Consider the following 23948-nt stretch of genomic DNA (forward strand, 5'->3'; position numbering starts at 1 on the left):
TGTGCCTGTCTGTGGACCCTGAATGACCTTTAGCAGAAAAGCACAAAAATACATATGCTATTTCATAGGAGCGACAGAAAGATAGAGATGGCAGATAAAAAAACAAAAGAGGAAAACGTCTGCGGAACAAAAGAAAGCTTAAGGCAAGAACCCGTGTAAATATCGGATCAGCTTTCCAGCGCTGGAGAGAACTCAAGGAGCGGAAGGCCTGCGATCGGACGCCGAGGTTGCTTCGTTTCTTCTCGATAGGTGAGTAACACTGTGTCTGCACCGCAACAGCTAAAGTCTGTCTAGTACTCTGGATGCGACAAAGCGACCGTTGAAAATCATTTGAAATTTGTGTCAATATGTCATGAATAGAACGCAGCAGCAGTTTTCTGTCGGGGATTTGTCGTGTCGTGCCGCGCCGCATCCAGTGTAGACCATAGATATGTATCTATCTGCACGGTCCGAACTGATTGCACTATATTTTATGTACAATCATTTTCTATTCTTAACTGTTTTAAATTCATTTTAAACCTCTTAAATCAATTTTTAAATCATTTTCAAAGTTTTTAAATTCCTTGTTTTATTGTTGTGGTTACTTTTTTATTATTATTTTCTTTTCTTTTATGTAAAGCACTTTGAATTACCATTGTGTATGAAATGTGCTATATAAATAAACTTGCCTTGCATTGCCTACAGCGCTTGTGTTGGTTTTTATTATTATAAACCCAATATAAAGATCGACTATGTAGTTTCTTGGGCGATCTGTGTGGTTTTCAGCATATTGCTATTCAGTTGCTAGGGTGTTTTGTTGCTATGCTATTGCTGTGGTGTTCTTGGTGGTTTCTAGGGTGTTGATAGGGTGTTCTGAATGGTTGCTAGACTGTTGCTACGTGGTCTCTAAGAAGGCCTGAGTGTTATGCAGTTTTTAGGGTGTTCCAGGTAGTTACTCAGGCATTGCTATGTGGTTGCTAGGGTATTTGTGAGGTTAGGCTATGTTGCTATGCAGTTGCTAAGGTGATAGTTGCTGTGTGGCTGCTGGAGTTGCTGTTGCAGTTGTTGTGTGGTTGCTAGGAGCCCTGGTTAGTTGCTAGGGCACTGGTATATAGTTTTAAGGTGTTCTGTGTGGTTTTTAACATGTTGTGATGTTGCTAGGTTGTTCAGGGAGGTTGCTATGTGGTATCTAAGATGTTCTGAGTGGATCTCAGCTTGTTTCTATGCAGTTGTTAAGGTGTTTTGGGTGGTTACTCAGGCTGCTTATTTATTGCTAAGGTGATCTAAGTGTTTTTAGTGTGTTGCTATGTGGTTGCTAGGGAGCTCTAGTTAGTTGCTAGGGCACTGGTATACTGTGCTAAGGCATTCTGTGTGTTTTATTCTTTTTATTTTTTGTTCTTCTGTTGTTAGGGTGTTCGGAGAGGTTGCTATGTGGTTACTAAGTTGGTGTAATGTGGTCTCTAAGATGTTTTGTGGATCTCAGCTTGTTGCTATGGAGTTGTTAGGGTGTGCTGGATGGTTAGCTCAGGCTGCTTTGTTGCTAAGGTGATCTAAGTGAAAAAAAGGCAGAACACCGTATAACTCCAAACCGGCACCGTAACTTCATTTTGACGCACGGCTAAACAAAGGCAGAACGCCGTAACTCAATTTGAGCGTTCCAAACAAAGTGAAAGAGCCGTAACTGGTGTTATACGGTGTTATGCCTTGGTTTCTCCGGGGCTTTTTGAAGTTACGGTTGAGACGACTCAAGATACTTATGCACATGATAAAGGATGTCTTGAATGTCCCAGAAATATCAATAACTAATTTTCGACATAAATCGAAGTTAAAGTCTTTTTCCTTTGCATGGCAGTGTACTGGGCAACGCTGGTAAAATGACGCTACCCTCTCGTGATGCTATGCTCTGCTCACATGCTCTGATAATAATAGCCTTGTAAGGCTATAAATTATTTGGACAATTAAAAAAAAAATCTGTTAAATCTGTTTCTGTTGCATAGGATTGAATAAAAAATAAAAAATTGATATTTAAAATTAATATATTTTCAATCCAATTTTATTGTTTTACTTTCAATAAAAGTGTGGTTATTTTATCGGCTTGTATTTTTTATATTCAGAATAATTAAAAGTACTGAGTTAAATTAAAAAGTCTTACAAAATTATTTTATATTATTTCATAAAATAATAAATAATTCTTAAAAAGCATTTTCAGTTTCAGTTTTGGTTTTCGGCCAAGTGCATCCAGAATTTTCGGTTTCGGCCCAGAATTTTCATTTCGGTGCATCACTAGTTGTTAATGGTTGTTAGAGGCATTGCTATATGATTGTTGGGGTGTTGTTATTGTGTTCAGGGAGGTTGCTAGGATGGTGTTATGGTGTCTCCGAGATGTTCTATGTGGATCTCAACTGGTTGCTATGCAGTTTTTAGGGTGTTCTGTTTTTTTTTGTGTTTTTGTTTTAGTTTTTAGTGTGGTTGCTTTGGTAGTTGAAATCATAGATATTTCATCAATGGCAGAGGGAGTCAATGGGGCTGTAGTCATTTGGTGATAAGGCTAGGTAAATCTGGGTAACATCACCATATAAGTCACATGATTTGAGGTATTGATTATGTCCGTTGTAATGGGACAAGGTTTAATACTAAGGGTTACTTGAGCAACAGTAATCGTGATGCTTGATGTGCAGCACCACTAATAAACAAACACAATCAAACACACAAAGGAGGTAGAGGGTATATATGAGATGGAAGGAAAGAAACAAAGAGAAAGAGATAAATGGAGAGAAAATAAGCCCCAGCGTTGGCCATTTCAGGGAAATTAAGTGGCTTCTGTCTTTTGTTTGCTACATGCCAATAGCACATTATAAGCTTTTAAATTTCAAAGACTTGTCTCAACAAGAACCATTAATGGCAATCAAATCATTTGATTCCTTTTGAAGATATGCCACAATAATGAAGTCTTTTGCATAAATCTGTATTCACAAATCTGAATGCAGAATAATGTCACGCTGATTCGCAAAAGGGAAAACTCTTGCAGGTAATGGACTGAAATTAGTTATCAAAGGCAGGAATAAAATATTTAGAGCACTCAAATGGACTCTAATACCTTAAAAGAGGCCATGAAAAGGAATTGAAAATTGTGATTTAGTCTCTGGCACATTGCTAGAGATTTTGTGTTGACCACACTGCACTAAAACAAGTCCTGCTATATTTAGTTTCAACCATGGTGTTCTACCTCTTGTAACTACTAATAATTCCATTTTCACTCAACCTGGGTCTGCTTTGGTACTTACATTATGATATATTATGTAAAATAATCAAAAGGAATTTCTATAATATCAAGGTCTCTAACATTAACTGTCAAAAATGATGTTACACCTATCAAGTATCTTTGCTTAAACCTCACTCTTTAGTTTTCCCTGCTGCAAAAACCATCCTATGCTGGTTGGCTGGTCTAGATGGTCTCCCAGCTTGGGCAAGCTGATGTTCAACTGGTTTTATCAGATTAGTCAGATTGTCTCCCAGCCTGACCAGCTAAGACCAAAGTGACCAGCTAACTAAGTGGTCAAACCCCCTCTAAAACCAGTCTAAAACAAGCTTTATTTTCCAGCAGGGTTGAAGCAGCTCTTAAAGCTTATAGCTTAAAATTGGTTGAAACTGAAAATCATTACAGACTTCACGCCAAGCTCTTTCAAGCAGGATGCTGACTGGCTGTCAATGTTTTTATCACTGATCAACTGAAAAAATTGTTCTAAAAGTGATTTCAGTGAGTTTGTTCCTTTGTGCCTTTATAGTTGTGGACCCATTATCGACTCTTTATCTTTATCGTTATAGTAATCGACCTTGGTGTGAACAGGCTTTTAGGCTTAAGTAGAGGTTTAGTTATAATGATCTTAGTTATATTACAATAAGGCATCAATTGCACAACATTTTAACAGGTTTCATTATAATTCTCTTTCCAGAACTCGTATTCCCAAGGTAATGTAGAATGTCAGTAGCACTGCTGCCGTCATCTTTCCTCAGAAGTCAATATTGTGCCAGGAACACAAATGTCAACAGGGAAATTTTCTTGACTGATCCCTGACCCAGAAATCTATCCCTTGGGGGCTTCTTGCTGACAAAAGGGTCCTGGCAATGCATGATTTCCTCTGCAGGGAAAAGCGTACAAACTATGCAGAGAATTCCACTGCCTGCTCTCAGATTCCAAGTTAGCAGACAGGAAGAAGGTCGGGATTTAGCTCCACAGTATTAGAACTTGCCAGAGAAGCGCACCCTGCTTACGACTTTGTTTTTTTTTTGTTTTTTTTAAGGTAAAAGCACAAAATGTCATATTGAATATATGGTGATTTAAAATGTGAAAAAGTGCACAGATTCAATGTGGATCAATACAGTACAATGCATAACTCGTACATTGATGTGTGGCGAAAAATAGACAATACCAACAAAGGAATTTTACATAATTATGAAATTAGCATTTATATCATTATGTTTTTATTGTACAGGCCATGTCAATAAATCTCAACATCCTTCAAACTCTGGATAACAGTCCTGCAATTAACTGCTTCCATTGTATGACGTAAGCATCATATATTTCCTAGCAGTGCGGCTGTGATGACTCTGTGCTTTACAATCTCCAGCTTGAGAGAATCCAATCATACGACAGCGCATGTGAAAGCCATCTCTCCAGAAACCTCCCCCCACGGCTTATCAGGGCCCAACAGAGCAGCTATGCCTGCAAAGAAATGGGGCCATGTCTTCTATTTCTTTATAGACGTATTTAACAATTCACTCACCAAGTTTTAATAGTGTCTTTCCATGGCTATATCATCCTCCACCCTGCTGCCCAGGGTGGGTTCTTTGAAAATCAATATCCGTTGGAAGCCTGGAGCTTTGGAAAATCTCAAAGTGGCAGGTACCCCAGTGCCACACATTTCACTCCTGTTTGTTCTCTGTTACCCATGCTATTAAACTCACTGTTTCTGTCTCCGGCCTTGGCTTTACAAGGAGCCCGCTCTTTCATTTCTGTTTGCGTTGTTTTACAGTTTGTTTTCCTTTCTTTCTGCGTGAACAAAATGGGTAAGCGAGGAAACTGCTGACGAAGCCCCCACCCATCTAAAATGAACTGCGTGCAGCTTTGTGATGTCGCCTCAAACCGTGTCCAACCTTTTAGTGTGCAGAAGGTCCAGATGGCCCTGCAGCCTGCAAGACAGATTTTCAGCCGGCCATGCTTTCTGCTATATCAGCGGGGAGCTGTCAGTCAGATCAGCCTGGCCGGGCCACCGGTGTCGTTAAAAACAATGCTTTCTCATCTGTCTGTTGTAAGACTTCCAATGCCCCAAAATTTGATATGGGTCCTTCAACGCTCTGGAGGAGAGTTGGGTCACCTAACCCGAGGGATGGACAATGCACCTGACCCCTATAGCCTACGGGAATCATGACAAATTTGTGACTTGGAACAAATGACCTCCACCATCAGGAAGGTGGTCCATTGAGGAATGAGTCGACCTGATAAAGCACTGGCCTGATTTTTAGCTTCTAAAATGAAATGTAAAATGAAAGCTAACTATTGTGAGACGTGATGTCTATTAGACTAGAACAAAGATATGGGCAAATCTACACATCAACGTCAAAGTGGATGCCTCTGATCACTATTCTACAAGTCACTGTCTTTTTCAGTGCCTTACGTCATGAGCACTGCATTTTTAAGATGCCGTATGAAGTTAAAAGTAGTTCAGCTTCAACATTTCAATATCCCTGTTCCATTCCTTTACATTGTACTCTGTCCCGCTATTTTTGAATGAAAGAACACATCCCCTTAGGGTGCCTTCACTGCTTTTTGCGAAGACATCAGAGTTCACTTTGTTCAGTCACACTTCATTACAAAAGTTCACTTTAGACATTCTACTAACTATAAGTGACTTTGAAACTACATGTCACCTAACTCATGAATTTGCAACTACTGTACATGTCAACTAACTCTTGATAGAGTACTAGTAGACTGATAGGTTAGGATTAGGGTTAGGGTTAGTAGAATAAGTTGACGTGTACTTGCAAAGTTACGGTAACACTTTAGATTAGGAAACATTATTCACTATTCACTATTAACTAGTTAGCATACATGGACCAACTATTCAGGAGTAGAAATAGTCTTAGCATGATAATTGATTCAGTTACCAAATAAACACACTGACAACCAAACAAGCTGAAAAAAAAAGTTATTTTCCAGGACACAACGCAGATGCGCACTAACAAACCTGCAGTGAGGATCATAATCATATTACAGATGGACTCATCATGCACTTCTGCAGCCGTATAAAACAGATGTTGTTCAGGAGGGAGTGTGCATTGCATGTGTACAGTACATGCATTTGTGTGTATGTGCTTTCATGCGTGCAGTTAGGTTGCAGGGTTTGACGCCCAATAACTGTCCTGCTTCAGTGAGGCCATCTGATCGTACAGACCTGGCACACAGATACGAAAGCAGCTTTTAGGATCAGTTCAATCTGCGCCACAGACTATCATGGCACCATGGTGGTTTTGCCCTGCATGGTCTTAATTATCTCTCCATGTGCACTCAACTTGGCATTATCTGTGTACCAAGAGATGCCACAGTACATTTCACTGATCCTGACTTACTTTTAAAAACTATGTGACCACCCTTCCTCAAACTTCAGGCAGTATGCAGCAGTGTGTATGGCCTGGTTTGCAGAGTGGAAAATGTGGTAAAAAAAAAAAACGGAGGCCCCAGTAGGAGGGAGCTTGTTTTAAAGGCTCAGTATCAATCCCACCTGATTAACCCTTGTGTCAAGATAAAAAAAGCACAGATAAGAGGGAAAATGGCTTAATAATGCCAGAGCGGGTGTAAAACACACACCAGGGTCTTTATACATAATGCATCAAATAAAGACGACAGGGAAGAGGCTCCTTCAAAAGCATAATATGACCTGCCCCTCAAAATTAATTTGTGAGCGTGAGGGAGTTAGCGGGGGAGATTGAAACACAGAGGAGGTACGGGAAGATGAAGAGGAAAGATTGACGGAGAGAGGGAAAGTGGGATGTTCTCTTAACGAGCGCCTCTCAGGCCGACCCTCTTCTGACCATAAGGGCTGTTCACACATCGCTCATTAATCCACTCCTGATTGTGAAGAGCCCTGCTAACGGAAAGGCCACGGAAAACACTGTCATCATTACTCCCAAAACTGTGCAAATGCTAGCGGCTAATGCAGCTAGCTCTGCAAAACAAATGACATGCACAAAACAAGATTGTTATGATCAAGGAGAGATATATGATATCTGCAGAAAGCTATATGTTAGCATTACTATTTATCACAACGATGGCTGCTTAGCTGGCACAGAACCCCCGGAAAGTACAATGCGAAATCTGCCATCTTTATTCATGAAATCTTTACTCATGAAAAAGTTTTAAAACCAGTCGCCTGAGCTGAAAATGCCACATGACTAAATGCTTCAGAGCCACAAGAATATCTAATACATATATCTAATCCATTTCATATGGCATATTTCATAAATCCATTATAAGTAATACCCTACAAAAATAAAATATGCACAACAATATAATAGAATACTTGCAACTATGTTTCTTGAAAAAAATACACACCATGCTTTGAATGGCCATCAATGGACAAAGGTTATTTTTAGAAACAAATTGTGTAGTTACAGCATCTGGACCAACAGGGGCTAATTGAACATGCTAAACCTTTACTTGGTTATGATAAGCAATCAAGTAAAAGATATCTGGTTTGATTTATATTGCGATTTTTACTTTGTCCCAAGTAGATGATGTTTGTGATACTTCAATTCACAAACATCATTCGATCTCACAAACTGAGGTCTATACTGTAGTTAATTTTTGGACTGTTGACCAGTTCACAAAAAAAAGCTAAACTGCAGTGAACAGTCTAAACTCTAGCACTACATAGTTTAAAAATTAAAATACATACATTTTTATTGCTTGTGATTTTGTTGCTTCATACAGCAATTTTTCAATCTGGAAAGAAAAAATTACTTGGCACTCGATGCTTTGAAGCATTGCATGATTTGTGACTGTTTAGGATGAGGCATTAAACAGAAAAGCATCCAAACAAATCAACCTACCAAAGGAAAAACATGCACTACTTCAAATATTGCATAGTCAAGCACCTTTCATGTGCTACCAGAGATGAGATGCATTCAAACTCCCTGTGAAGTAGCATTTTGCCGTCATCTTTGAGGGAGAATGTTCTGACCATCAACAAGAAACATCACAACTCCATAACTTCTGCTTCTCTTGAAGATACCAGCCAGAACACTGTGCACCATCCCAGACATCACTTCAAATCCAGTCTGTTTCCTTTGAACAGACCCTCCATATCTGCTGCCAAACCTGGTTACCAGTAAACCCTGCCTGAAATTCTGAGCTTTAGAGAGTAAAAAATATGATGTTTGAAAAAGTATGTGACCATTTCAGCAATTACAGTTGTTGAGAAAAGAAAGAACAGTCATGTCATTGTCCAACACTTGAGTACAGCAAGAGCACCAAACCTTTTCATTGAGTGCCCTTTCTGTCATGGTCGAATGATCTGGACACTCCTGAGCGCTGATCCTAGCCCTGTAAAAAACCCTCCGGCAGGGCATATATCATTCGGTATTGATATAGTTCCACTACATTGCCACACCTGACATTTGATTCATAGCTTCAGGTGTTCTTTTTAAATTCTAAACAGTCAACAAGGAATCAAGGGAAAATGTCAAATGGCAGCGTTGTGCCGTGTTGGAGATTGGTAAAGCCAGAGTGCCTCAAGTAAGTCATTTGGTTGGAACGTATTGATGTGTGAATCAGCTTTCTGTCTTTGTGAGCGCCTTTTTAAAATTTCAGGATCATAGTTACAGTCAGAAAGAGCTACAAATACTTTTTAGAAAGATAATTTAATGCTGCTATTTTACTGTCCACAAGTTATTCGTTGTCTACTTTACACCATTAAGGTAACAGGATTGACATGTAAGATTGTCCCCCACTGAGAATCATATAAAAGATGAAGTGATAAAAGTAGGAGACTGATCTCAAAGAGTTCACGTCCTGAAAAAATGACGACAAACAAATAGCATTGTTGTTTTAATTAAAATGAGCATATTCGCAAATTCCATAAAGATGTATCCTTATAATAAAACAAAAAAAAAGTTTAGAAAAATTTCTATATAAACACCCAATTGAATACTTCAACTGATTTGCAGAAACGAAAAACACTTTACATGTAAAAATCTAGTCATTTTTTAAAGAAAACCCTGCTGTATTGTCATAAGTGGGTGGTGCACGGCCAAAATAAGCTTCTACTGGCGCTTTTCCACTGCATGGTATGACTCAGTTCAGTACCGCTTTAGAGTGGGCAGGATTATTCACATGTCGTTATAGTTGCGCCACCTCTACTACCACGACTCCTAAAAAAACGTTTTAATTCCGCGTCGCCCCATCAAGCTCTGAACCTTACCGAGCCGTACCGTGCCGTACCATGCAGTGGAAAAGCGGCATATGTGGACCAGACTTTATTCTGATAGTAGAGAGTTAGCTATGGTTAAATTAGCTATGTTCCATCCAAAGTTGCAAATTTAACTTGTGCGCAAAATTGTCATAATGCATTAAACGTGCGAATAAAGCACCGTTTTCATTCAGTGAGATGAAGAGAACAAAATCGTAGCTTCCTGGTCAACTGGCACCAAATATCATTAAGAAAAAGGTAATTTGCTACATTTGGAGAAGCCAGTGTGGTTCTTTTTTTTTGTATATAAAAATATACTTGCACCTCAGAGTGTGCCGACAAAACCAATAAAGGTGGTCATGTTATCTTGCTTTCGGATGCCTGCTGTTTGGGAATGCAGTTGTGTAAGACAGTTCTGGGAGGCAATTAAACCAAACCACTTTGATAACAAGCTTTGGCTCAGGCATTTCAGAATGACCAAAACTACATTTAGACGCTGTGCAATGCGATCGGTCCACCGGTTAGTCCAGTTATGCCATCCCATCATGCAAAATCATGTGACTTTTTGATGCGTACTGAGAAATTATTTGGTAAATGTGTAGTAGTTTTTGCACATTATTTCTTATCAGATAAAACATTTAACTGCCTCAATTTAGCCCATACATTTTTATGCGCATTTTTAGAATTTATCCGTATCTTGGTGTTTCCATCCAGTGTCTTTTTTTTTTTTTTTTATGCGATATCCCAAAATGCGTATAAAATAGGTGGCTGGAAACAGCTAAAATTTTTGGGTCCAGAAGCTGTAGTACTACTGAGAGATCATGATCCTAACCTTTACCTCCATAGCGAAATCTCAGGCCAGACAGCGATTCATCTTGTCTGAAACATTAAAATATTTTTGTCCGGGACACTGTGCACCTGGAGACTCTAGTGTACAGCATGTGATTTTAAACGCTTAGCTTAAATGTGTACCATAAATGAATAGTGTTCATAAATGGCTGTTGAGATGGTATTCTCACTTGAAATGAGTAAAGGCTTTGACCCAGAAACAGTATTCAATACTTCATGATTTAACAAACAGATAACGTGATTCATCATTCAAACAATGTGCTCCACCTAACATGACTCCAATAATGATTTTAACAAGCACTACAACCCAGACCTGAATGAATGTGAACAGGATGGCACAAACATTTGAAGAGACTGAAATGGAAGGAAGAAATGGCAATGGACACAGAGCACTGAATGATTCCTTCACCCAATAACACTCAGTAGTTGAGGCAGCCAGAATTCGTTGTATTAACACAACACAACATTCTCAGAACCTCCAGCCCGTGAACTGACGTGTTCCGCATCGTGTCCGACATTTATTAAGCCTGCATATCAATCCGTGGCCTCTCACGACACAGATTTCCTTCATTAGCCACTGGTTTGACCAGGCTGCCTTACATTTGGTGGGGCGACATGCTAAATCAATTACATTATCACTACTACTCGCTGTTTCTCTTTGAGTGGATCACCCAGGGACGTGTCATTGTTATGAGACGTAACCTTCGCATCCTAATACGCGCTTGTACAACATCTGCTTTGATTTACAGTCCTATTCTGCAGTCCCAACGGCATGATTGGAGGGTGTTAGCTGATGTGTAAAGTTAACTGCCATGGTCAGACCTCACTAACCCACCCTCCAGCTCTCTCTGGGAAAGCGTTCTTCTACTAAAGGATGTTTTACAGTTCTGGTTAATGGCTGTGTGTGTGTGGTGATAGAGGAAGAACAGGGAATTCTTTTGCAGACAGTGTGTCGGCCTCTGAACTGAGCAGACACTTATGACTGTCATTAGAGGCACTGTATAAAAACCGAAAAGTCCTAATTTGACATGGCAGTCACTGAGGCACGCACAGGGAGAGATGTCCATGTCCACTCGCACCAAAATAGCTTAATGGTTTTATAGGTCTGTGAGCGAATTCATAAGTGCACCAGCAGAGGGAGCTGAAATGAGCTCTTGGAGAATCTGGTCTCCTTCAACTAAAAACGAGCTGTCATTATTCATTTATCTGTCTGCGTGGGGGTACGTACGTACACTAGTGTGATCTCCATTAGCAGAGGTGAGGTTTGAGAATGTCAGTGTTGCATATACTGAGTGACACAGCAGTGCTTGGGAAGCTCCGATTTAGAAATGCAGGAAATGGAATTTCTCTGTTCGTGTTGCTGAGGCAAACCAGATTACCGCAAATGCCTGCGCTGTACATGTCATGAAGTTGTTTGAAGGGCAAAAAGGGCTAAAAAGGGTTCAGAACAGCACACTAAAACAGTCTGACTTTTTTATTATAAATATATTGATGGAATATAAAAGCACAGATGACTTTACACATTGGGTCTAAAAGCAGCATCTCGCCTTGGGCAAGTTCACCTGTGAATTTCATTGTTGTTCCAAACCAGCAACTTTCTTCTGTGGAACACACAATGAAATATTCTGAGGAAAAAATAGTTTAAAAAGGGCAAACAAAAAGCAAAAAGTGCACCAAAAAAACAAAACAAAACAGATTGAACATGGCATGTTTGAGTGAGTGTAAAACATGACATATCCTGCTGTCAACAGGTGGCGCTATGATTATAACTGAATATTGACCTTAAGATGTCTTCAGGCCAGGACTCTTATTAAACAAGTCATTTAGGGCAGATTGAACGTTGTTTTAGTTGGAGTAAAACATATCCCTTCCTATTCCCAGTAGGTGGCGCTATGCCTATAACCAAATATGGGCATGTAGTTGTCTTCAGGCCAGGACTCTTATCAAACATGTGAAGTTTGAGGCAGATTGGACACTGCATGCCTGAGTTACAGCAACTTCCTGTTTCATTGCATTAATAGCACGCTTTAACACTTTGGCAGATTGAACGTTGTTTTAGTTGGAGTAAAACATATCCCTTCCTGTTCCCAGTAGGTGGCGCTATTCCTATAACCAAATATGGGCATGTAGATGTCTTCAGGCCAGGACTCTTATCAAACATGTGAAGTTTGAGGCAGATTGGACACTGCATGCCTGAGTTACAGCAACTTCCTGTTTCATTGCATTAATAGCACGCTTTAACACTTAGCTAAGTGTTGCTAGCATGTTTCTTGCATGTTGCTAGCCTATTTAACACGTGCAGATGCTTTTTATTATGTTGCTAGGAGTCCATAATAGTGTTAAACATGTCACTTCCTGTTGCCAGAAGGTGGCGCTATGGCTATAACTGAATATGGGCATGGACATGTGTTCAGGACACAACGCCTATCAAACGTGTGAAGTTTGGGATAGATTGGACATCGTTTGCCTGAGTTACAGCAACTTCCTGTTTCGTGGCGAAACATCAAACTTTGTCAGGCTGCCAGGGACACACCCTTCCACGAAAACTCAAGATCTTCGTAATTTTAGCTTCACAAAGGCCTTATGATTACACTCACCAAATTTGGATTAAAGATGATTGGATTAAAATTGTAGGAGGAGTTTGTTAAAGTACGAGGCCTGAAAATGGCAAAAACTACACAAAAATGGTAGAGGAAATTCAAAATGGCTGACTTCGCATTTAGGACGTTCGCGCCAAGAGACTTTTTTGTAGGTATTGGGAAATTACATGCATTTACTGAATTTCGTACACGCATGTGAAACATAGAGGGGTATTTCGTTGAAGTTTGCACCATTGGTGCTCGGGCCCTAAAAAAAGGCTACGACTAAAATTAAATCAAGATTTTGTTGCCTCATTTAAATTTTTTTTTTTTTCTCAGTGAAAGATACTTTTTATTTTCTAACTTCTTATTTCAGTTCCACATAAGAAAATTCCAAGAGACTTTTTTGTAGGTATTGGGACATTACATGCATTTACTGAATTTCGTACACGCATGTGAAACATAGAGGGGTATTTCGTTGAAGTTTGCACAATTGGTGCTCGGGCCCTAAAAAAAGGCTACGACTAAAATTAAATCAAGATTTTGTTGCCTCATTTAAATTTTTTTTTTTTTCTCAGTGAAAGATACTTTTTATTTTCTAACTTCTTATTTCAGTTCCACATAAGAAAATCACATGGATTTGTAACGGCGTGAGAGTGAGTGGAAATGAATGATTTTCATTTTTGGGTGAACTAACCCTTACATATACTGTAAGATTCTTACAAAAGCTTAAAAAGTGAGTCATTGTACCACAGTAACTGCCCAACTTCCTTAAACAATTAATGAATTCAAATTGGAGAGATGCTTTGTGAGTCATATCAGCCATGAATATCATTCTGATTGTTCTCTCAAAGTGAGTGCAAGCATTCTTGGTCAGGTATGAAGATTAAGCTCATAACAGCTGGTTCATCTTGAATTACGATTCGTATTCAAAGACAAACACTTCCTGTGCCTCAGGAAATGACATAATGTGAAAGGGTGAAAGGTGACCCACTAATCATCCCCTGTTTTTGCATCAACTCTGACATCTTCGATATGCTGCTCATATCACTTTGCAGAAGATAGATTGCAAACACAACTAAAAATACAACTGAATGAGGTCAAAGGCTCTTATGGGACCTGAATTCAGCAGCAAGTTAATGCACAATCATTTGCATCTGTTCGGAATACAGTGCGATGGCCACAGAACCAAAACTCAAATTCAAATTGGAGAGATGCTTTGTGAGTCATATCAGCCATGAATATCATTCTGATTGTTCTCTCAAAGTGAGTGCAAGCATTCTTGGTCAGGAATGAAGATTAAGCTCATAACAGCTGGTTCATCTTGAATTACGATTCGTATTCAAAGACAAACACTTCCTGTGCCTCAGGAAATGACATAATGTGAAAGGGTGAAAGGTGACCCACTAATCATCCCCTGTTTTTGCATCAACTCTGACATCTTCGATGTGCTGCTCATATCACTTTGCAGAAGATAGATTGCAAACACAACTAAAAATACAACTTGAATGAGGTCAAAGGCTCTTATGGGACCTGAATTCAGCAGCAAGTTAATGCACAATCATTTGCATCTGTTCCGAATACAGTGCGATGGCCACAGAACCAAAACTCAAAGAAACAATCAATTATGAGCCCAAGACTTGTGCAATTTTTCATGCTGTGTTGAGGAACGTAGTGTGAAACATCAACAAGATGAACAAGAACAACAATACAAAAATCACACTAAAGAGCAAAAAACACAAGCAAAATGAAACAAAAATGACTAAGCACGTGAGCATGTTATACCTTGCACGGGCTGAATTATGACCCTACAGGCTGAGAGGACATTCTGCATGCACGGAGCGCCCATGCCCCGCAACCAATCTGATGCCTAATTAATCCTGAAGGTCTTTTAGTTCTGTCCCCCTCTCTCTCGTCCTGTCTTTAGGTCCATTTCTTTACCTGCTCATTCCTCATATGTCCAGATCAGTTTCAGTCTGTAGACAAACAGCACTCACGCTTACAGTGCTGCGCAAGCCCAGAGCTTGAAGGCATGCGTATGAATGTGTTTCTGATAAAATACTAGGCATGGGTGAAAGCAGAAGTCATTTGTTTTAATGTGATCCTTCTTAAAGTTGTTACATGAATGCATATCTCATGCTTGTACATTTACTGGGTGCATATGGATGGGTGCATGGATATTTCCACCGTACCTGCATTTACTGTGGCTTTCTTTTCACAATAGTGTAGTGATGTATGTAGCACTTGAACATGAGTGAAATCTGCATGGGGAACTTTTTCAGCCTCATGCTATCATGCGATCATGTGGATTGACTGGATTTGCTTCTAACATTTTGTCGAGCAATGGCATATTTGTTAAGCCTGATATTATACCATTCATTACTTGCCTTGGCTACGAAGTAATAGGGCTGGGCGGTATATCGAGTTTGTACGATATATCAATATATTTTTATGTAAACAAAAAAAATAAAAAATAATAAGTGTAATTTTAGCTGTAAAATTTTGTACAAACGCTACGGACATTTTTTTTAATAGGTTAACAGTAAGTTCCCGTACTATATACAGGGAAAAACTGTAAAAGATCTAAACAGACATTTCATGTAATTTTACAGTAAAATGCTGTTAATAGTACAGTTTTTAGAAGTAAAAATTAACAAATCAATGTATAGTTTACAGTCAAAAACTGTAAACTGATATTCCCATAATTCCCTGCGTGACACGCCACATTTGAAAGTATTTTGTTTAAATAATCATGTTTTTTAATAGTTTTTGTTATCAGTTATGCACATTTGGTCTTTATGTTACATCTTCTGTTGTTTAATGAAAGTTTAATGCATTATTTAAGTATCATGTGTGTTACCATGATGGTGTTCTGTGTTTGCATGAATGACTCTGTGCACCTTCTATATGTTAGTATATACTTCTGCTTGTGGCGAAGCTACTTGTGATGAGCTTTGATTCTTCATGTGGCTTTCTTTTTTACCACCTGCATTATTATGGTGGTTGTCAGTATGCTAAAGGTACAAAACAGATTTTAATAGCAGTGTGCGTTGTTGAATTTACAGGTTTACATTCAAAATAACATTATAACTATAACATTCCCCCACATTCTGACCCTGTCCCTCAACATTCCTGTGACCTCACCATTTATCACTCCTCTTCTTCTGACCACACCCTTTATCACTTTCCCTCCTTCTGACCTTACGCTTTAACTCTGTCCTCCCCTTTTCTTCTGCAATATTTCCACTCCCTTTCCAGACCTCGCTCTTCAACACTCCCCTCCCTTTATGTTACTCCAGCCCCCATCTGACCCCCCTCCCTTTCTTGACCCTGCCTTATATATCCCTCCCCTTTCTGAACCTTCCTCAAACACCTAGCTCCTCAGTGCGATTCATCACTGTGAGCCTTCCATTTTAAATACCAGCTGCAGAACTGGAAGTCAAACTGTCTCACCTCACTCATGATTAGGCAGTGATTGATATTTAGCAGCATGCCGAGGTAATTTCTTCAGTCAAATACCCTGTGGTCCAAGGTTAACTATACTAGTGGCACGGTCAGGACCTGTAGTGGCACCAGCGTCTGACTCTGGCTTTTTCCTGTCTTAGCAGGGTCTGTGCATTGACTTGGCAACGCTGCAGATATTTGTGACTGCGCTGAGAGATTAAGTGGCCAATCAACCTAACCATGCACTGCAATCATTCCACCTTATAACGTGGGCAGACTCCTGATGCCAAATCAGTTTGTCCTGCATTTATACTTCTGAAACCAGAGGAATCGTGATGAAAACGAGAAGCTGCTGACATACAGACAAAGCGTTTGGGTGAGAAGATACGTGCAGGGCACGGTTTTGTAAATTTCCTATGCGTCCTTTTAGCTGGGAATGAAGTTAGGAAAGCACTGGGGGACTATGATCCCATGATTGATGGATATTTTTGGGGTAACTTAATAAGTCTTGCTTCGTACCTGGATCTCATATTACTGCTTCAATGTTATATTGACTTTCATAGAGCATGCAGGTAAATCCCTGCAGGGAGTGTGTGTGCATGTGTGTGAGTGTGTCATTATTTAGAGATGTGAACAGGCATAGGGATGTGGGAAACAAGGCATGCAGCCTGGATGATGGTTCAATTTTTCATTTAAGAGGTGGTGGAGAAGGGTAGCCTGCAAGTTATTGTTCATATTTGCCTGGGGCATCACGCTGCTATGGCTGGTTCTTCCTACGGAATATTCCATCAGTGCCAGAAATGCCTTCCACCCACCAGAGTCTCTCTGTCCTTCTATTCCACTCCAAATGTGACCCACATCTCACCCTCTTTTTCTGTCACTCTTTGTTGATCGCTTTCTTTCTTTACAGCTTATTTGTTTCAATACAGCCTTAAAATTTCAAATCTGATTCTTAATCCTCAATTTAATGCGTCTGCATCAGGCTCAGAAGTTTACCAGAGATCTGGGCAAAAATGCCCAAAACATGTAAAAATCTTAATTAATACCCCAGAGTGATTTCCTATGTTTATTCATCCTTTTGTTTATCCGTTTGATATATTTGATAAATAATATTGCAGGAATATATATATTGTTTGTTTGTTTACTGTTATTATATGTTCATTCATTAATGAATTAATTCATTCATTCTCAATTGCAATTCTAATTATATTCTAATGATTGTAATGCAGTCATTTAAATATTTATAATAAATTAATGTTTCTTTATTTTGATTTGAGGTGATATGCTCTTGTCAGATTCACTCTTGACTTTAATAACAAAAATTAATTATTATTTTTTTTTATTAATTTTTTTTCTTTAAAATGAAACCTTGAAAGAAATACTGAGTGCTGAAAATTTGGATAAAGATTTTCACAAGACTGTATTTTAGGCAGTAATGCTATTTCGTCATAGAAAAGCTGCTGCTACTAGTTGCTGCAATGAATGTTGTTAAAGGAAGTCACAGTTGCTTCAGAAAGAAAGAGAAAAATCTCGGGTCTTGAGAGCAGTGTGACAGCGGCAGAGCTGGCAGCGGTTGCTATCAGCAGGGCCCTGCGGCACAGGAAGACACCCTACAGGCAGTGGTTTGAGCGCCATCCAACCCTCAGATCTCCAGACTACTGAGAAATCGTCATACAAGCTCAAACACACATGCACAAACGCTTGTTCCACCGGCCAGATGATGCTGGATGATTCTGTGATGGAAAAGGAGGAACATTTCTAATTACATGTGCATGATTTTGTCATAATTTCTAAGAGACTCAACAGCCAATGCCGTAGTCTGACTTTCAAGAATTTCCACAAGGAAGTGCATTTCTGGAACTAAACTAGTGAGGCAAATCCTCTTATAAATCCTTTTAAAGAGCGTAGCGAGCAGGAGAAAGGAGAAGTTTCTCTCCGGCAAACATGTGCAGGTTGTTTGGCTGCTGTAGTAGGAGAGGAAAGACAACATTCTCCCTGTCGGCTCTGTGCAGGAAGGGGCTGAATACTAATACAGCACAAGAAAAACACACACACACACACACGAGAGCTGATGCTGACATGCACACATATACATGTGCATACTTGAGGAGGAAAACGTTGCAAACACCACACAATAAACTGATTAGCCGCATACATCCGTGAGAGATTCTTAAAAACGAAGGAAACTCCATTAATCATGGTACAATCCCTGTAATGCAAGGTCGTGAGTGGCTTATTGCTTTTAGAAAATGGCAGCAACAGCAATATGACAAAGTTCATTCATTAATTTATGAGAATAATAAACAATTCTTCCAGTTAGTTATATAATTCATTAGCCTAACAGACTGTGTATGTATGGCAAGCAACATAGAAACTTATTGCAATGAAGAAAAAATTTAATTAACGGCAATATCACGTAATTAAATTAAAATGCATAATTGTTTGACAGCACTATATGTTGATTTTGACTCCAAATGGACACACAAGGGATCAAAATACATTTTAGTTCACTAAGAAAAAAAACATTAATTTCCTAGTCTGATTGCTATTTACATATTTGACTAAATAACAGAAGAATGGGTCTGAGGATTGTTTGTCGATTTGCTCTGTGCTTTTTTCAATCTCCTTTGGGCAACAGATTGAATTAATGTTTATAGACACTGCCATGTCATACATGAGGAAACTAGAGATTGTGCAAAATAACAATACTTTTGCAATTTAGCTCTATAAACACATGGAAAGTAAAAAAAAAAAAACGAAAGAAAGAAAAAAGAAAACTCATTTGTTGGCGCATTGGATTTCTCTCTGGAGTCAGAGGCTCCCGAATGATAATTTGCCTCATTTACATCCTTTTTCCATCTGAAGAGATCTGTGAATAGATTCTGTTTACCTCTGGCCCTTTTGCTTTCATAAGTACACACACATGTGTGTGTTTACACTAGATATGCCGTCCTGTCCTGCCTAGAGTAAATGTTAAAGCCTGTGTGCTAACATAAAACGTTTCCACCTTTTGCTCTGCGATATAGCCTAACCTCTTCCCCATAATCCATCTGTACTGCCCCATGCCTCCCCAAACATTATCTCCTCCCTCTTAATTAAGTCTTGGCTGGCTGTTCTGTATCCCAGCATTCCTGCTGCTTTGGTTATTAAGGCCCTCCGTATGGAACGAGTGGCCTGCCAGCGGCTGGACTGGCACACTCACCTGGGGCAAATGAGGGCATTTGATCCTACTGGGCCGGTGTCCCGCTCTCGCCTCAGGTGCCAGCCTGAAGTTGAAGAGCGCCTGCAGGGCACACAGAGCCGCCTGCCTCTTTGCCTGCTTCTTACTGCGACCTGAGCCCTCGAATATCCTGCCATCCACTCGAACGGCCATGACGAAGCTGCGGTGTGCCCGTTTGCCTTGGACACGCTCCAACAGGCAGGCGTATCGCAGGCCGGGCCGCAGGTCGTTGAGCAGGACGACCGGGCTGGGCTGGGTGGTGGGAACCGGAGGCGGGGAAAAGCAGGGATCTCCTTGCCTGGCCTGCACAACCATCAAGTCCAACGTGTGGCGCAAACGGAGAGCGCTAGACAGCAACTCGCTCTCGGCAGAGCGGCAGCCATCAGGCTCGAAGCCTTTGAACAGCGTGTCTGGGAAGTCGGCCTGGTCTGATGTGAAGTCGGCTGTGGGGTTGCTCAGTCCGCCCATGGCCAAGTGAGCTTGTGAGGCATTGGGAAACTGGATGAATGACTTCAGGGCCATCTCGGCTGCCTTCATCTTAGCCTTTTTCTTGGTAGGGCCGGTGCCCTCGAAAGTGAGTCCGTTGACTTCCACGGCGATGGAAAAGAGAGGTGCGTGCACCGGTCCTGTCTGAGAGACCATCCGGTAATGTAGACCCGGTCTCAGCTCGTTCAACTGGACCAGAGCATTCTTTGGTGCATCGGACCATGCCAGTTTCTTGCAGTACAGACGCAATTTGCACAAGTGTCCGTTATTGTCCTCCTCCAAAGGCCGCTTTCGCTTGAGGCCAGACGCCCTGTCCCTGGGTGAATCAGACAGGAAGAGTGTTTGGCAGTCTGACGGAACAATGGCGCAATCTTCCAAATTTCCCGTGTTACGGTTCTCCTTGACCTCAGCACTGCTGGTGCCTAGGTTGGAAGCAGAAACGACATATTATTATGATCAAGGAAATAATTTAGCAAAAAACAAAACTCAATGAGTGCTATCTATCTTCTACGCCATTCTGCCCATAATCGCACTTGACCTGATAAAAGTCTGGTAGTTCATATACATGTTGATATTAAAAACTGCCATTACCTTTTTCCAAAGCAGCTGCTCCTAACAGTTCCATATGAGAAAAGCTTCCTCTACTTAACTGTTGTAAAAAATCTGAAGACAAATCCTCTAAAATGGGGCATTATCTGGCAAATCGCTCCGTAATCTCCCACAAAATTGGCTTGGAGTATATACTTAAAGTGGGTACAAATCGTCTCCCCCATATACAATGCAAAGGAGACGCTCTTTTGTAATGCAGGAGAGCAGACGGTTATGAGATTTCAGTGTGTGAAAGTCTGATCACACATTAAAGCCTCTATTTCACACCCCAACTGTGTTGTGATGGAACCAAATGAAATTCATCTGTGAAAATAAACTTCAACACATGGATGCAAGCCTAAATTTTAAGAAAGGACCAAAATGTTGTTTTTGTAGTGCTGCTTGTCTTCAACTCTTCTAGCATCCCTTTAAATTTTATATATATATATGTTCAAATCTAATTAAATTTTTGAAATTTACATTATTTATTTATTTTGTACATTTTTGAAAGGGTTTGTTGTGATAGTGATTATGCATACTGACTCAATGTGTCCTCGTCTTCTGTGCAATTGGCTGCTGGGGTCATGTGCTTGAAGGGGGCGATCAGTGCAGACAACATGTTCATTTTCTCTGAAAGGTAAAAAGGAAAAGAAAGTTTCTGTAAATACAGCACATACTATTAACATACATGATTCGTACATACATGGTTCTTTCTTACAATGTTAAAGACAGAGATGAAATAAAAAGATGGAGCGATTCTAAGGCCCACAATATATTCTGTGCTAATCAAACAAAAACACTAAGTACAATGGGATTACACAGTTGCAATGCATCACTGTTTGCATACTTATAGAGATTATTCTTCTGGTCTTAGTGGCAGTGGAATCTGAGTTTCTGGTTTAGTTGCCGATAAACCAAATTGTGTTCACAGCCACGTTTCCCTCTATATCCTTGTGAGTGTGTGTTTTTAACACTGCAGTTTCCTATTAGGATCTCTGCTGGGCTCAACACAGGCTGCAGGGAATTGACAAAGCTGCCTGGACTCATAATTACATCCCACCTTTCTCAGCATCGCCTAATGGTCAATAATTTTAATGGGCAGACGAAAAAGGAGCAGAGGTTTTATGTGTGTATAGAAGAGGAACACAGAGTGAACAAAAAAGTGAAACGGGTGTGTACTCGCATAGGCCACATGAAACGTCCTGGTATGTAGTGATTCAGAATGGGACATGTGATCATTTTTCCAATTCTGACTACTTCAGGCAGGATAATAACAAATGCAAATTCTGATTTAACTATTTTGCATTTTGACCTATTTCCAGTATGAGACCTTCAACTCCAATAACAATGGCCCTTCAGTAAACAAACCTTTTGAATGCAAGTACATTGAGTATATTAAGCATACCCTGCTAAAAATTTGAAAGTTTCACTTCTAACAATAAAATATTCATTAAAAAAAAACAAAAAAAAACAAACAAAAAAGTTAAATCATCAACAGTTTACATTAGTATTTTCCTGTACATGTCCATGTGTGTCTATACTGCATGTCTGAGTCGGTCTCTCGTTATATGGGGTCCCTAGAGGCCCCCGGAAGCCCCAGCCATGATTATTGTAGAAACATGGGTGTGGGTTCATTTGACACAGTGTAGTGTACAGAGAGTCTCATCCCAAGACACCAGAAAAGTATAGAATCATGGGAGTGGGTCATTTTGACTAAGGGTAGTGTACAGAGATTCTGCATGGGGCCCCAGTCATATCTAGGCATCTGCTTTTTTACAGAAATATAAGAGTAAGCTCTTTTGACTAGGGGTAGTATACAGAGGCACCTGGGGCCCCCAGACCTAGCTAGTCACCAGGATATTATAGAAACATAGGAGTGGGTCTTTTTGAATGAGGGTAGAGTACAGAGATCCTGTATGGGGCCCCAGTCATATCTTGGCACCTAATGATCACAGAGACATGGGGGTGGGCTCTTTTGACAGTGTGCAAAGGCCCCAGAGGCTAAACCTAGCTAGTCTTCATAATATTATAGACTCTTGGGGGGTCCAGGGGTAGTGTAAAGATGCATCTGGCGGCCCCAGACCTAGCTAGGCACCAGTATATTATAGAAACATCAGGGTGGGTCATTTTGACTGAGGGTTTACAGAGACTCTGCAGGGGCCCCAGCCATATCTAGACATCTGATATTTGCAGAAACATGGCAGTGAGCTCTTTTGATTCATGACAGTGTACAGAGGCATCTCGGGGGCCCAAACCTAGCTAAGCACTAGAATATTATAGACTCGTGGGGGTGGGTCATTTTGCCTGAGGGTTGTGAACAAAGATCATGTATGGGCCCCAGCCATATATTGGCATCTGATTTTTGCAGAAACTTGGGAGTGAGCTCTTTTGACCAGGTGTAGTATACAGAGGGACCTGGGGGCCCCAGACCTATCTAGGCACTAGAATATTATAGAAACATCAGGGCGGGTCATTTTGACTAAGGGTAATGTACAGAGATTCTCCATGTGGCCCCATATGTAGATATCTGATTTTTGTAGAAACATGGGGAGTGAGCTCTTTTGACCAGGGGTAGTGTACAGAAGCACTTGGGGTCCCTAGATCTATCTAGGCATCAGAATATTATAGAAACATCAGGGTGGTTTATTTTGACTAAGTAGTGTACAGCGACTCTCCATGGGGCCCCAGCCATATCTAGACATCTAATTTTTGGTAGTAACATGGGAGTGAGCTCTTTTGACTCAGGACAGTGTACAGAGGTCGTGTACAGAGATCTGGTACGGGGCCCCAGCCATATCTTGGCACCTGATCTATGTAGAAACATGGGATTGAGCTCTTTTGATCAGAAGAGACCGATCTAGGCCCCATAATATTATAGAGACATTGGGGTGGGTCATTTTGACTGAGGGTAGTATACAGAGATCCTGCCATATCTAGACATTTGGTTTTTGTAGAAAAAAAAAACAGGAGTGACCTATTTGACTCAGGGCAGTGTATAGAGGCATCTGGGGGCCCCAGACCTATCTAGGTATCAGAATATTATAGAAATTTGAGAATGAGTCATTTTGACAAGGCACTGTACAGAAATTTTGTATAGGGCCTCAAAGGCCCCTAGAGGCCATATCTAGGCACCTGATTATTGCCACAATAGGGCATGAGCTCGTTTGACTCAGAACAGTCGGCGGGGGCCCCTGGGGGCCACAACCATACCTAGACTGCAGACAATCTGAGAGACATGGGAAAACATGTAACTCAGTTGTCAGTCCAAATAGGAGCAGCTCACATATTTTTTCAGAAAATGTAAAATCTTCTTTGTCATCATTTTGTGGCCGGGGTTTC

At 40.4% G+C, this 23948-nt stretch overlaps 1 protein-coding gene across 1 annotated transcript in view; it reads right to left on the reverse strand.

Annotated features, from left to right (window-relative positions):
• The window catches only part of LOC107734387 (double-stranded RNA-specific editase B2-like), a 49895-nt gene extending 28660 nt beyond the window's left edge, over positions 1-21235 (reverse strand). Inside the window, exons 1-2 of the mRNA XM_016546333.1 lie at positions 21153-21235; positions 19518-20443 (exon numbers count right to left, since the gene is read on the reverse strand). Of these exons, the coding sequence (XP_016401819.1) occupies positions 19518-20443; positions 21153-21234 (1008 nt within the window). The 5' untranslated portion in view covers position 21235. The remainder of the gene's footprint in view (positions 1-19517; positions 20444-21152) is intronic.
• Positions 21236-23948: the final 2713 nt, after the last annotated feature.

Source organism: Sinocyclocheilus rhinocerous, unplaced genomic scaffold (assembly GCF_001515625.1).
Source record: "Sinocyclocheilus rhinocerous isolate Xijiao unplaced genomic scaffold, SAMN03320098_v1.1 scaffold940, whole genome shotgun sequence".
Lineage (NCBI taxonomy): Eukaryota > Metazoa > Chordata > Actinopteri > Cypriniformes > Cyprinidae > Sinocyclocheilus > Sinocyclocheilus rhinocerous.